This window comes from Jaculus jaculus, chromosome 23, assembly GCF_020740685.1.
Source record: "Jaculus jaculus isolate mJacJac1 chromosome 23, mJacJac1.mat.Y.cur, whole genome shotgun sequence".
Lineage (NCBI taxonomy): Eukaryota > Metazoa > Chordata > Mammalia > Rodentia > Dipodidae > Jaculus > Jaculus jaculus.
In genome coordinates this window covers 9,388,374-9,403,650 of record NC_059124.1, presented here as the reverse complement: position 1 = coordinate 9,403,650, position 15,277 = coordinate 9,388,374, and the positions used below count along the sequence as shown (strand labels likewise).

At 47.1% G+C, this 15,277-nt stretch overlaps 1 protein-coding gene across 7 annotated transcripts in view; it reads left to right on the top strand.

Moving 5' to 3' along the window:
* Chd4 (chromodomain helicase DNA binding protein 4) overlaps nt 1-15,277 on the top strand; it is a 39,745-nt gene that overhangs the window by 11,210 nt on the left and 13,258 nt on the right. For all 7 annotated transcript variants that reach the window (XM_012951239.2, XM_045139755.1, XM_045139757.1 and 4 more), the window contains exons 13-24: nt 103-199; nt 1,822-2,013; nt 4,141-4,341; nt 4,480-4,617; nt 4,842-4,963; nt 5,082-5,255; nt 5,984-6,125; nt 6,213-6,344; nt 6,662-6,779; nt 7,228-7,352; nt 8,909-9,146; nt 9,262-9,437. In XM_012951239.2, the coding sequence (XP_012806693.1) occupies nt 103-199; nt 1,822-2,013; nt 4,141-4,341; nt 4,480-4,617; nt 4,842-4,963; nt 5,082-5,255; nt 5,984-6,125; nt 6,213-6,344; nt 6,662-6,779; nt 7,228-7,352; nt 8,909-9,146; nt 9,262-9,437 (1,855 nt within the window). The remainder of the gene's footprint in view (nt 1-102; nt 200-1,821; nt 2,014-4,140; nt 4,342-4,479; nt 4,618-4,841; nt 4,964-5,081; nt 5,256-5,983; nt 6,126-6,212; nt 6,345-6,661; nt 6,780-7,227; nt 7,353-8,908; nt 9,147-9,261; nt 9,438-15,277) is intronic.

Below are 15,277 nucleotides of genomic sequence, written 5' to 3'. Positions count from 1 at the left end.
TGTTTAAGGTGCTTTTGCCTCCAGCTCTCAAGGGCCACATCCCTGGCCCAAGAGCTGCTTTGGAAAGGACACTGGGCAGCTATGGGATTTCTTCCTCCCCAGGGAGCTGATGAGGGGTGAGGAAGGACGGCCTGGCAAGAAGCTGAAGAAAGTGAAGCTGAGGAAGCTGGAGAGGCCTCCAGAGACCCCAACGGTTGACGTGAGTCAGGGTGGCCGGGGTGCCGAGGCTGGCCTGCGCCATGCGCCTCGTGTGCTGTGCTTTGCTGCTGATACTGCGTGCAATTGCCTTCTCTATTTTTCTTTCTTTCTTTTTGTGTTTTCAAGGTAGGGTCTCCCTCTGGTCCAGGCTGACCTCACATTCACTCTTGTAATTTCAGGGTAGCCTTGAACTCTCAGTGATCCTCCTACCTCTGCCTCCCAGGTGCTGGGATTAAAGGTGTGTGCCACCATGCCTGGCTCAGAAGGCACATTTTGTATGGTGATAAAATGCTCTTTAGGGAGAGATTCTCTGAACCAACCTTTTTGTGTGTGTGTGTGTCGTTTTTGTTTTTCCTTAGGTAGGGTCTCACTCTAGCTAAACTCTAGTTCCATGCTGGCATTGAACTCATAACAATCCCCCTACCCTTGTCTCCTGAGTGCTGGGGTTAAAGGGGCACATACCTAGCACCTTTTTTTTTTTTTTTTTTGGATACAGAGTCTAATATGCTAATATACAGGTCTTCCTTTTCTTTTCCAAGTGCTGGAATTGCGTGTACCACTACACCTGGCTACCTGGCAGATCTTCACTAGAAAATGAATTCATTGCTAGGCAGTCAGTGATAATTCTGATCTGTGTAGGCCTGAGCTCAGGTCTTCCTGACAGGCTAGTTGCCTTGCCTGCTGGAGGATGCTAAACCAAACACAAATGCCACTATCCACCTCACCATTTTTTTTTTTTTTTTTTTGTGTGTGTGTGTGTGTGTTTAGTTTTTTTGGGGTGCTCTAGTCCAGGCTGACCTGGAATTCACTATGGAGTCTCAGGGTGGCCTTGAACTCATGGCAATCCTCCTACCTCTGCCTCCTGAGTGCTGGAATTAAATGTATGCACCACCATACCCAGCTAATTTTTACTTATTTATTTGAGAAAGAGGTAAATAGAGAATGGGTGCACAAGGGCCTCTAGCCCTGCAAATGAACTCCAGATGCACGCACTAGGGAATGAAACCTGGTCCTTTGGTTTTGCAGGCAAATGTTTTAACCACTAGGCCATCTCTCCAGCCCATTTTTCTTTTTCTTTTTTTGGTTTTTCGAGGTAGGGTCTCACTCTAGCCCAGGCTGACCTGGAATTCACTATGGAGTCTCAGGGTGGCCTCGAACTCATGGCAATCCTCCTACCTCTGCCTCCCGAGTGCTGGGATTAAAGGCGTGCGCCACCATGCCCGGCTTCCATTTTTCTTTTCTTTCCTTTCTTTTTTTTTTCCAAGGTAAGGTTTCACTGTAACCCTTGCTGACCAAGAATTCACTATGTAGTCTCAGGCTGGCCTCAAACTCATAGTGATCCTCCTACCTCTACTTCCCAAGTGCTGGGATTAAAGGTGTGTACTACCACGTCCCGCTTAGCCCATTTTTTCTGAGACGGTATTTTGTGGAGCCAATACTGGCTTACAACTCAAGATCTTTCTACTTCAAGCCTCCCTTTGAGTGTTAATATTAAAGGTGTTAAGCTATCATGCTTGGCTTTCTTGAGGTTTTTTTTTTTTTTTTTTTTGTAGTTGGGAGAAAAAATTGAATGAAGCCAGTGTTCCTTATTAGCTCCTAACTTTTCTCCGTCTCTTCTATCAGCCAACCGTGAAGTATGAGCGACAGCCAGAGTATCTAGATGCCACAGGTGGGACCCTGCACCCCTACCAAATGGAAGGTTTGAATTGGCTGCGCTTCTCCTGGGCTCAGGGTACTGACACCATCTTGGCTGATGAAATGGGCCTTGGAAAAACTGTGCAGACGGCAGTCTTCCTCTATTCTCTCTACAAAGAGGTGAGAGCAGTAAGCACTATTAAAAGTGTTTGTTTATTTAATTTTTTGAGGTATGGTCTCACTCTATCTAGCCCATGTTGACCTGGTACCCACTTTGTAGTCCTAGTCTGGCCTCAAATTCTTCCTACCTCTGCCTCCCAAATGCTGGGATTACAGGCATGCGCCACCACACCTGGTTTGTTTATTTATTTATTTTTGTTTTTCGAGGTAGGTTCTCACTCTAGACCAGACTGACCTGGAATTCACTATTATAGTCTCAGGTGATCCTCCTACCTCTGCATCCCGGGGGCTGGGATTAAAGGCCACCACGCCCGGCTTATTTTTTAATTTAATTAATTTATTTATTTGAGAGAGAGAGAGAGAGAGAGAATGGGTGTGCCAGGGCCTCCAGCCACTGCAAACAAGCTCCCTAACCCTCCTACCTCTGCCTCCTGAGTGTTGGGATTAAAGGTATGTGCCACCATGCCCAGCATGTTATTTATTTATTTTTTTTATTTCTATTGTGTGTGTTTTGCTCTAGCTCAAGCTGACTTGGCATTTACTATGTAGTCTTAGGATGGCCTTAAACTCAACCATACTTCTGCCTCCTGAGTGCTAGGATTAAAGGTGTGCGCCACTATACCCAGCTAGTTTCTATTTTTATTTTTATTTATTTGAGGGGGGGAGAGGGAAGGAGGGAGGGAGGGAAAGAGAAAAAGAGAAAGAGAATAGGTGCACCAGGGCCTTCACCTACTGCAAATGAACTCTATATGCGTGCATCTCCTCTGTGCATCTTAGTTTACTCAGGTCTTGGTGAATTGAACCTGAGTCCTTTGGTTTTCCAGGCAAGTGCCTTAACAGCTAACCCATCCCTCCTGCCCAGGTTGTTAGTTTTTGATGTATTTGGTGTTTGTACTGTGAGAATGAGGGTGTGCAGTGGAGGAAGACAGATGGGCCTGTCACAGAATTAGCCGTGAGTCCTGTGAGAACGTGTGTCTGTAAGGTAGACAAGGATGTGCAGTGGAGGAAGACGGATGGGCCTGTCACAGAATTAGCAGTGAGTCCTGCGAGAACGTGTGTCTGTAAGATAGACAAGGGTCTGCAGTGGAGGAAGACGGATGGGCCTGTCATGGAATTAGCAGTGAGTCCTGTGAGAACGTGTGTCTGTAAGATAGACAAGGGTCTGCAGTGGAGGAAGACGGATGGGCCTGTCATAGGATTAGCAGTGAGCCCTGCGAGAATGTGTCTGTAAGATAGACAAGGGTCTGCAGTGGAGGAAGATGGATGGGCCTGTCTTAGAATTAGCCGTGAGTCCTGCGAGAACGTGTGTCTGTAAGATAGACAAGGGTCTGCAGTGGAGGAAGATGGATGGGCCTGTCACAGAATTAGCAGTGAGTCCTGCGAGAACGTGTGTCTGTAAGGTAGACAAGGATGTGCAGTGGAGGAAGACAGATGGGCCTGTCACAGAATTAGCAGTGAGCCCTGTGAGAACGTGTGTCTGTAAGATAGACAAGGGTCTGCAGTGGAGGAAGACGATGGGCCTGCCATAGAATTAGCAGTGAGTCCTGCGAGAACGTGTCTGTAAGATAGACAAGGGTCTGCAGTGAGGAAGACGATGGGCCTGTCTTAGAATTAGCAGTGAGTCCTGCGAGAACGTATGTCTGTAAGATAGACAAGGGTCTGCAGTGAGGAAGACGATGGGCCTGTCTTAGAATTAGCAGTGAGTCCTGCGAGAACGTGTCTATAAGATAGACAAGGGTCTGCAGTGAGGAAGACGGATGGGCCTGTCATGGAATTAGCAGTGAGTCCTGCGAGAACGTGTCTATAAGATAGACAAGGGTCTGCAGTGAGGAAGACGGATGGGCCTGTCATGGAATTAACCATGAGCCCTGCGAGAACGTGTTTGAGGTTTGCAGAATTGTGAGTGGATCAGGAGTAGCGAAAGGCTTAAAGGACGAGTTTCAGTTTGGCCAAAGTGTGCCTGCGTCCTGGGGAAGAAGCGGGCAGGACTTCTGTATAGGTAAAGGGTGAGGGTAAGGGCAGGGTTGTCAATGCTGCGCCTGCTTCGTTTGCGTGGCAGGGCTAGGTTGGTGTTGGGGGCATTTGTGTAGGGCTCTTGGTCCTGACTGCCTGCTCTCTTCCTCCAAGGGTCACTCCAAAGGCCCCTTCTTAGTGAGTGCTCCTCTTTCCACCATCATCAACTGGGAGCGAGAGTTTGAAATGTGGGCTCCTGATATGTATGTTGTTACCTATGTGGGTGACAAGGACAGCCGTGCCATCATCCGGGAAAATGAGTTCTCCTTTGAAGACAATGCCATTCGTGGTGGCAAGAAGGCCTCGCGCATGAAGGTATCTCCTGGTGAAGGAGCCTCTGTTATGGGCTAAGTTTGCCTCCTTTCTCCTGGTCCCTAGTGAGGCAAAAGGAACAGGGGCATGCTACCTGACACTGGAAGAGTGCATCAGTAGTGGCCTCTTGTTTTCATGCAGAAAGAGGCATCTGTGAAATTCCATGTGCTGCTGACATCCTACGAGCTGATCACCATTGATATGGCCATCTTGGGCTCTATTGACTGGGCCTGTCTCATAGTGGATGAAGCTCATCGGCTGAAAAACAACCAGTCTAAGGTGGGAAGGAGAGGAGGCTATTTTCCCTCAGCTTCAGTCTTCTGCTACACATACCTTTAAGGGAGCCCCTGGCAGGGAAGATAGGGAAACATGGACCTCCTCCTTGTCTCTGGTACTTGCTGTGTGGCCAGGGCTGCAGGGACGATGGGCGTGGGGCAGAGGCTTTAGCTGTCTGGCAGCTCATTGTGTTGTTTGCGTTCACCTCTGTCCATTGCTTCCTCTAGTTCTTCCGGGTCTTGAATGGTTACTCGCTCCAGCACAAACTGTTGTTGACTGGGACTCCCTTACAAAACAATCTCGAGGAATTGTTTCATCTGCTCAACTTTCTCACCCCTGAGAGGTTCCAGTAAGTGTTTATCTGTAGTCAGCTCATAATTCTTCTCATTCCTCCTTTTGTCTATTTCCTATCTTACTTTTTTTTTTTAGTATTTCTTTCTTCCAACAACTTTCTTCTCTTTCTGAAGCAATTTAGAAGGCTTTTTGGAAGAGTTTGCTGACATTGCCAAAGAGGACCAGATTAAGAAACTGCATGACATGTTGGGGCCTCACATGCTCCGGCGGCTCAAAGCTGATGTGTTCAAGAACATGCCGTCCAAGACAGAGCTGATTGTGCGTGTGGAGCTGAGTCCTATGCAGAAGTGAGTTTGAAAGCGCAGAAGCGCGAACCTAGTCTTGCAAATACATTTAGACATCACCATTCTTATCCCTCCCCTCTTGGCTTCCAGGCATCTGGTGACTGGAACAGGCAGGGCCTGAAGAAACCCGATGCCTGGGAGCTGCAGCTTGTAGTGTTTTATGTTTTGTTTTTTCCTGGGGGGCGGGGGGTGAAGATGTAGGGTCTCGCTGTAGCCTAGGCTGACTTAGAATTCACCATGTTGTTTCAGTCTGGCCTTGAACTCAGAGCAATCCTCCTACCTCTGCCTCCCGAGTGCTGGGACTAAAGGTGTGCGCCACTATGCCCGGCTCCTTACAGTTCTTAGTTAACACCTTTCCTCATTTAACCTAGTGATGGCGAGCTGTCATTATGTCTTTAGCTAAGTGATGGACAATCTCCAGAAATGGGCATATGAACATTATATATACCCTCTCTTGTGGCTTGAATGTAAAACGTCCCCCATAGGTTCCTCTGTTTGAATGTTTGGGTCCCCAGTTGGTCTAAAGATACAAGAGAAACAAGAATTCTAGACCCACTGCTCATACCATTGAAGCGGTCTGTGGCCTCGTGACACGTGTCCCCAGTGACCCACATCAGCATGTTCACACTGACTAGATTTGCTAGACTTCCTCGGGTACGAGGAGACGGGTGTTGCAGGGTGAGCCGGGAAGGCTCTGAGTCCGACCCTCCTGCCCTGCCCTACCCGTGTAGGAAGTACTACAAGTATATCCTCACTCGGAACTTTGAAGCACTTAACGCTCGAGGTGGTGGCAACCAGGTTTCTTTGTTAAACGTGGTGATGGATCTCAAGAAGTGCTGCAACCACCCATACCTCTTCCCTGTGGCAGCAATGGTATGTGTGCCCCCCTGGTTGGCCTTGGGTGGCAGCTCTTACCTGTGGGCTTGCTTTCAATATGTTTTCCTTGGCTTCTCTCCCTAGGAAGCCCCTAAGATGCCCAATGGCATGTATGATGGCAGCGCCCTGATCAGAGCGTCTGGGAAGCTGCTGCTGCTGCAGAAGATGCTCAGGAACCTTAAGGAGGGCGGGCACCGTGTGCTCATCTTCTCCCAGGTGCTGGGCTAGGGCGGGCACCGCGTGCTCATCTTCTCCCAGGTGCTGGGCTAGGGCGGGCACCACATGCTCATCTTCTCCCAGGTGCTGGGCTAGGGCGGGCACTGCGTGCTCATCTTCTCCCAGGTGCTGGGCTAGGGCGGGCACCACGTGCTCATCTTCTCCCAGGTGCTGGGCTAGGGCGGGCACCGCGTGCTCATCTTCTCCCAGGTGCTGTGTGAGCCCAGCCAGACTGGGGCACACATGGGCAGCCACAGTACTGCAGAAAAGGGCCTGTCACTGGCTCTCCCATAATCAAGGTTTGTTTTTTTTTGCAGATGACAAAGATGCTGGATCTGCTGGAAGACTTCTTGGAGCATGAAGGGTATAAATACGAGCGCATCGATGGTGGGATCACTGGGAATATGCGTCAAGAGGCCATTGACCGCTTCAATGGTATGAGAGCAGTGGGTCTAGAAATCCTCATTTCTCTTGTATCTTTGGACCAAGTTGAGAACCCAAGTGTTCAACCAGAGGAGCCCATGGGGGAACATTTTACATTCAAGCCCCAGCAGAGGGAATATATAATGTTTATATGCCTATTTCCAGAGATTATTGGTGGTTTGGCTAAGGTAGTCTGCTGAGATTGTCCATTATGAAGTTGCTTTTCTGGTTTTTATTTTTATTTTTACCTTTTTTTTGAGATAGGGTTTCACACTAGCCCAGGCTCACATGGAATTCATTCTGTATGTAGTTCCAGGCTGGTCTCGAACTCACAGTGATCTTCTACCTCTGCCTCCCAAGTGCTATGATTAAAGGCACGCGTCACCGTGCCCAGCTCTTCCCCATGTACTAGCTGGAATCGCGGGGACACTGCTGATAATGTTGTTGGTTCCTCTTACAGCACCGGGTGCTCAGCAGTTCTGCTTCTTGCTCTCCACTCGAGCTGGGGGCCTTGGGATCAACCTGGCCACTGCTGACACGGTTATTATCTATGACTCCGATTGGAACCCCCATAATGACATCCAGGTGAGCAGAATGGCAGTTAGGGAAGTCCAAGGAGCCCATTTGGAATTTTTTGGTTTTTGTTTTTTGGTTTTTCAAGGTAGAGTTGCACTCTAGCCGAGGTTGGCCTTGAACTCACAGTGATCCTTCTACCTCTCTGCCTCCCAAGTGCTGGGATTAAAGGCATATGCCACTATGCCTGGCCTGGAATTTTTAATTAAAATAAAGAAAAGAAAAAAAATGTATTTGTTTTTGTTTTTTCAAGTACAGTGTCATTCTAGCTCAGGCTGACCTGGAATTCATTCTGTAGTCTCAGGGTGGCCTCAAACTCTTGGCGATCCTCCTTCCTCTGCCTCCCAAGTGCTGGGATCAAAGGCGTGTGCCTTGCAAAATAGTTTACTTTTTCTATTTGAGTGAGAGAAATAGAGATATGCCAGGGCCTCTAGCCACTACAGTCGAACTCCACAAACATGCACTACCTTGTGCATCTGGTTTATGTGCATCCTTGGGAATTGAACCTGGGTCCTTTGGTATTCCAGGCAAGTGCCTTAATTGCTAAGCCATCTCTCCAAACTGATCTTTTTTTTTTTTTTTTTTGAGCTGGTGTCTCACTGTTAACACAGGCTGATGTGGAACTAACTCACTGTAGCCCAGGCTCGCCTTGAGTTCATGGTTGTTCTCCTACCTCGGTCTCTAGAATGCTGGGATTAAAGTCATGAACCACCATGCCTGGCTGTATTTTTGTTTATTGATGTTTTGAGGTAGGGTCTCACTCTGGCCCAGGCTGATCTGGAATTCACTATGGAGTCTCAGGGTGGGCTTGAACTCCTACTCTTGCCTCCGGAGTGCTGGGATTAAAGGCATGCACCACCACGCCCAGCTTATGGCTGGAATTCTTTTTTTTCTAGGTAGGGTCTCTCTGTAGTCCAGGCTGACCTAGAACTCACTATGTAGTCTCAGGGTGGCCTCATAGCGATCCTCTTACCTATGCCTCCCAAGTGCTGGATTAAAGGCATGTGCCACCATGCCCGGCATGGCTGGAATTAAAAAAAATATTTTATTCGAGAGAGAATGCACGTGCAAATGAGCATGCCACGGCCTCTAGCCACTGCAGACCAACTCCAGACACATGTCACCTTGTGTATCTGGCTTATGTAGGTAATTGGACCTGGTTCTTTAGGATTTGCAGGCAAGTACTTTAACTGCTAAGCCATTTCTCCAGTCCCTCTCCCTTTTGGAAATGTCATTTTCCTGATGAGCCGCTGAGTCCTGTTTTGGGTAACATGAGAAAGGATTGAATGTGTGGGGGTTGTGCAGAAGCTTGCCATGCAGGGAAGCTTTAGCTCCTGCCTTGTATTAGATTGAATGTCACTGAAAACCAAGGCATGTGTGACAGCCAGAAAATGAGCCTAATCTGTTTTGTTTTGTTTTTTTCTGAGGTAGGGTCTCACTCTAGCTCAGGCTGACCTGGAATTCACTGTGTAGTCTTAGGGCAGCCTTAAACTCACGGCGATCCTCCCACCTCTGCCTCCCGAGTGTGAGGATGACAGGCCTGGCTAATTCTGCGCTGCCCCCTGCAGGCCTTCAGCAGAGCTCACCGCATTGGGCAAAATAAGAAGGTGATGATTTACCGGTTTGTGACCCGTGCGTCGGTGGAGGAGCGCATCACCCAGGTGGCCAAGAAGAAGATGATGCTGACGCACCTGGTGGTGCGGCCGGGGCTGGGCTCCAAGACAGGCTCCATGTCCAAGCAGGAGCTGGACGACATCCTCAAGTTCGGCACAGAGGAGCTGTTCAAGGATGAGGCCACCGACGGAGGTGGGCAGTTTCGGGCGGGGCTTGGCTGCTCAAGGAGTGGGGGTCTCTGATGACCTGCGTTGGCGTGGTAACTGCTGAAGGTGACTTGGGGATGATGAACCCTGATTCTCTATAGGAGGAGACAACAAAGAGGGCGAAGACAGCAGTGTTATCCATTATGATGACAAAGCCATTGAACGGCTGCTAGACCGTAACCAGGATGAGACCGAGGACACGGAGTTGCAGGGCATGAACGAGTACTTGAGCTCCTTCAAAGTAGCCCAGTATGTGGTGCGGGAAGAGGAAATGGGGGTGAGTATGAGCTCAGGGTGGTGCTGCGCTTAGTGATTGTTCTGGAAATTGGAGTTAAGGTTAAGATGGTGTCTGAAAGCAGAGGAAAACAAGAACGTACCTGGGCGTGGCGTGCACTTCTTTGATCTTAGCACTTGAGGCAGAGGTAGGATCACGGTGAGTTTGAGGGCACCCTGAGACTATACATAGTGAATTCCAGGTTGGCCTGAGCTAGAATGAAATCCTACCTTCAAAACAAAACAAAGAGAATGAACAGTGACTAATTGTTTTCTTGCCTGTCAGAGAATGCAGTCAGATTTCACATGACAATTATACTGACTCTCACACAGTTTATTCTTCTTGTGATTTTTTTTTTTTCTTTTTTCTTTTGGTGGTGGGGGCTGAGTGAGGTCTCCCTCTAGCCCAGGCTCACCTGGATGTTTATGCAGTCTCAGGGTGGCCTTGAACTCAGTGTGCTGAGTTAAAGTGCTGGAATTAAAGGCTTGCTGTACACTCTATTTATTTATTTGCCAGCAGAGGGAGATAAAAGAGAGAGAGCGCAGGGGCACACCAAAGTCTCCAGCCACTGCAGATGAACTCCAGACACAGGGCTCCATGTGCATCTGGCTTATGGTGGTACTGGAGAATCGAACCTGGGTCCTTTGGCTTTGCAAGCAAATGCCTTAACCGCTAAGCCATCTCTCCAGACCTTGCTGTACACTTTTAATCCCAGTTAGGTAGGAGGAATGCCTTGATCTTGAAACTAGTTTAGGCCTACAGAATGAGACCCTAATTTGAAAAATAAAAACAAACAAATAAATAAACAAATAGTTAGGGTAGAAAAGTACATTCTCTGTTGGTTGTTGGAATTCATGTTGGGTTTAGGATTTTCCAGAATCCAAAGTAATTAACAATCAGAACCAATTGAATTCCCACATATGTTACTTTATAAGAAAAAGACAGAGAAGCCAGACTTGGTGGTGCTGCACAGGAGGATCACTGAATCTCAGGCCACCCAGAGATTACACTGTGAATTCCAGGCCAGCCTGGGCTACAGTGAAACCCTACCTCAAAAAGCCAAAAAAAAAATTTTTTTTTTTAAATCTATTTATTTGGAAAAGAAAGGGCACACAAGGACCTCTAGCCATTTACATGGGTACTGCGGAATCAAACCTGGGTCTGTAGGCTTCTCAGGCAAGTAACCTTAACCACTAAGCCATATCTCCAGCACTCCCCCCCCCCCACCCCCAGTTTTTTTTCCCCCTCCAGATAGGGTCTCACTGTAATCCAGGCTGGGCTGACCTGGAAGTCATTCTGTATTCTCAGGGTGGCCTCGAACTCATGGCAATCTAGGTACCTCTGCCTCCTGAGTGCAGGTTTTAAAGACATGCCACCATGCTTAGCTTCCAGCCATTTATTTATTTTGGTTTTTTGAGGTAGGTTCTCACTCTAGCTCAGGCTGACCTGGAATTCACTGTGTAGTTCAGGATGGCCTCCAACTCATAGCGATCCTTCTACCTCTGCCTCCTGAGTGCTGGGATAAAGGCGTGCGCCACCACGCCCAGCTCCCTTTTTTATTTTTACTGCTTTAAAGGGTATCAGTCTAGCTCAGGCTGACCTGACACTCACTCTATACCTCCAGACTGTGTGTTTTGTTTGTTTGCTTATTTGTTTTTCAAGGTAGAGTCTGGTTCTGGTCCAGGCTGACCTAGAATTCACTATGTAGTCTCAGGGTGGCCTTGAACTCACGAGATCTTAACTGTGCCTCTCTCCCACGATCCTCCTACCCGTCCCTCCCTAGTGCTGTTTTTGTTTTGCTTTGTTTTGTTTGCCTCCAGATTGTTTGAACTCAAAAAAAGTGATTTAAAATCTATTTCAGCCTCCCGAGTGCTGGGACTAAAGGCATGCACCACCATCCCTGGCTCTTTTTTTTTAAATACTTTATTTTTATTTATTTGAGAGAGAGAAAGAGGGAGGGAAGGGAAGCGAGAGAAAGAGAGAAAGGATATGAATGGGTGTGCCAGGGCTTCCAGCCACTGCAGATGAACTTCAGACACATGCACCACCTTGTGCATCTATCTGTCTTACGTGGGTCCTGGAGTATCAAACCAAGGTTTTTTGGCTTTGCACACAAGCACCTGAACTGCTAAGCCATCTCTCCAGCCCCATCCCTGGCTCTTTTTTTTTTTTTTTCTTCAATGTAGGGTCTCTCTCTAGTCTAGCCTGACCTGGAATTCATTTTGTAGTCCCATGTTGCCCTCAAACTCATAATGGTCTTCCTGCCTCTGCCTCCCAGTACTGGGAGTTCATTTGCAGTGGTTGGAGGTCTTGGTGTGCCCATTCTCTCTCCCTTTCTCTCTCCCTCTCTCTCACCCTCCCCTTCCCTCCGTCCCTCCATCCCTCCCTCTTTCTCTGTCAAATAAAAACATAAATAAAAAATTTTTAAAGCACATAGTGAGTTAGATGCTAGCAAGATTCCCAATCCCAAAGAGGAAGTTAGATACCATGGTTCACACCTGTCATCTTTGTTTTGTTTTGTTTGATGTGGGGTTTCACTCTAGCTCTAGCCCAGCCCGAAATTCACTATGGATATACCCTGGATACTGGGATTAAAGAAATGAGCCACTACATGTGGCTTTGCACCTTAACTGCTAAGCCATGTTTCCAGCCCACAAATATTTTTTTTTTTTTTTTTTGAGGTAGGATCTCGCTCTATCCTAGGCTAATCTGGAATTCACTGTGTAGTCTCAGGGTGTCTTTGAACTCTTGGCAATTCTCCTATCTCTGCCTCCCTAGTGCTGGGTTAAAGGCGTGCGCCACCCCGCCTGGTTCATGTCACCATTCTTTCCTGTGGGACTGGTTAAAAACTTAAGGAGTTTTCTGACAGCATCAAATATTTGAGCTTTAAAAATAAAAATAGGGCCGGACGTGGTGGCGCACGCCTTTAATCCCAGCGTTTGGGAAGCAGAGGTAGGAGGATTGCCTTAAGTTCAAGACCACTCTGGGACTGCAGAGTGAATTCCAGGTGAGCCAGAGCTAGAGTGAGACCCTACCTCGAAAAAGCAAAATGTAAAAAGTAAGGTTGTTCCTTTTACCATGTTATTAGAAATGGTTTAAGCTGGGTGTGGTGGCGCATGCCTTTAATCCCAGCACTTGGGAGGCAGAGGTAGAAGGACCACCCTGAGTTCGAGACCACCCTGAGACTCCATAGTGAATTTCACGTCAGCCTGAGCTAGAGTGAAACCGTATCTTGAAAAAAAAATAAATAAAAATAGGGTATAAGTTACTTGTTTAGTTTTAGAAAATTTGTGCCGTATGTTCATAACGATGGCTGTGGTTGCCACGAAGTGCTTCATTGTCTTTGAACACTGTAGGTGGGGCCGTGCACGCGGACAGAAAGGGAGGAACTGTGCGCTAAACGTGGGCTTCAACTGCAGGGTTGGCAGAGTTGCCTCCATCCTGCCAGTCCATAGGCGCAGTCTGTTTTCATATAGAGAGTATGTACTTAAATTCATCTGGGGCTGGAGAGATGGCTTAGCAATTAAGGCGCTTGCCTGCAAAGCCAAAGGACCATGGTTTGATGCTCCAGGACCATTGTAAGCCAGATACACAAGGTAGAGCACGCATCTGCAGTTTGTTTGCAGTGGCTGGAGGCCCTGGTATATCTATTCTCTCCCTCCCTTTCCCTCCTCCCTCCCTCTCTCTCTTTCATAAATAAATTGTAAAAAAATTAATTGTAATAAAATTAAAAATGTTTATTTGTATAGAGATCAAATGAGAACACAAACAAATGCATGCCAGTGACTTGTCCTTGCAAACTACCTTCAGACATGTGTCACTTTGTGCATCTGGCTTTAGGTGTGCCCTGGGGAGTCTGAGCTATTAGGCTTTGCAAAAAGCAAGGGTCTTTAACTGCTGAGCCATTTTTCCAGACCTGGAACTCACTTTGTGGTGGACTGTGACTTGGAACTTCTTCTTTTTTTTTTTTATTATATTTTAAAATTAAATTAAATTAAATATTTTCTCAATCTTTTAAAAACATTTTCCATGATTATAAAAAATATCCCATGGTAATACCTTCCCTCCCTGCTTTTACCCTTTGAAATTCCATTCTCCATCATATCCCCTCCCCATCTCAATCAGTCTCTCTTTTATTTGGATGCCATGGTCTTTTCCTCCTGTTATGATGGTCATGTGTAGATAGTGTCAGGCACTGTGAGGTCATGGATATCGAGGCCATTTTATGTCTGGAGGAGCACGTTGTAAGGAGTCCTACCCTTCCTTTGGCTCTTACATTCTTTCCGCCACCTCTTTCACATTAGACCCTGAGCCTTGGAAGGTGTGATAGAGATGTTACTCGGTACTCTAGTCACTTCTTTCCAGCACCATGATACCTTCTGAGTTGTCCCAAGGTCACTGCCATCTGAAAAGAGAAGATTCTCTACACAAAGTGAGAGTTGCATTAATATAAGGGTATGAATATTCAGAGAAGTGTTTACTGGGCAGTTTGATAAGCATGTATATATTCTTACCCAGATATCAGCAGATGTTACATCCCTAGGGCACATGACTACCCCTCTTTTAAGTTTTCAGTATCAGGGATGTATTCCCTCCCTTGGAGCAGGCCTCGAGTCCGTGGCTTGGGACTTCTGATCTGTCTCCTGAATGCTGAGATGAAAAGGGTCCGCACCATACTTGTTACGTAGTACTGAGAATGGAACCTATGCTTTTGCCAACTGAGTAACATTCCCAGTTCGTTTTTCTTTTTTGTTTGTTTTTCAGTTAAAAGACATGAAAAAAATTATTTTGTTTATTGACTTGAGAAAGGGAGGGAGGAAGGAGTGTATAGGTGTGCCAGGGCCTCCTGCCATTGCGAATAAACTCCAGACACATAGAACACCTTGTACATCTGGCCATATGTGATACTGGGAGGTTGAACCCAGGCCATCAGGCGTTGCAAGCAAGTGCCTTCAGTCACTGAGCTATCTCCTCCACTCTCCTTTTTTGTTTTTTGTTTTTTTAAAGGAGCTGCTGTAGTCAGTTATGTGTAGCTGGTTGAGAAGTTTGATATCAGCCCAGCAGTATTCATTCACAATGTGCTTTTCTGGTAGGAGACCCCCCCCCCCCTTGCAGAGAGAGTTGGAGGTGGCTGGGCCACACCTCCCATGCCGCGTTGTCGATGTCCTGTGTGTGAGTGCACAGGTGTCCGTGTTGTCCTCTGGGTGCTTCAGTTTTGTTGTTTACTTCTTGATAGGCTCATTTTGAGAGAGAGATTTGGAATCTAGGCCTTGGCATGCACTACTGCTGAATTACATTCCAAGACACTAACATGTCTTTATTTTGTTGCTGTGTGTGCGGGGTGTGTCCGTGTTTGTATATGTGGGCAGGTATTCCTGTGCTCACTGCTTTGTTAATATTTCTTTTTTCTTTTTTCAAGGTAGGGTCTCATTCCAGCTCAGGTTGACCTGGAATTCACTATGTAGTTTCAGGGTTGCCTTGATCTCAGGGCAATCCTCCTACCTGTGCCTCCTGAGTGCTGGGATTAAAGGTGTGCGCCACCACACCTGCCTTCAAGGCAGGATCTTGCTCTAGCTCAAGCTGACCGAGGCTAGCCTCTAAATCACAGTGTTCCTCCCAGAACCATACCTGGCCTTCCTTTTTTTTTTTTTTAAACTTTTTTTTCCTTTAACCTTTTGTGTCTTTTTTTAAAATTTATTTGAGAGAGTGGGGAAAAATAAGAGGCAGATAAAGAGAGAGAGAATTGGCGCTCCAGGGCCTCTAGCCACTGCAAACGAACTCCTGACAAATGTGCCATTTTGTGTATCTGGCTTACATGGGTAGTGGGGAATAGATCCTTGGCC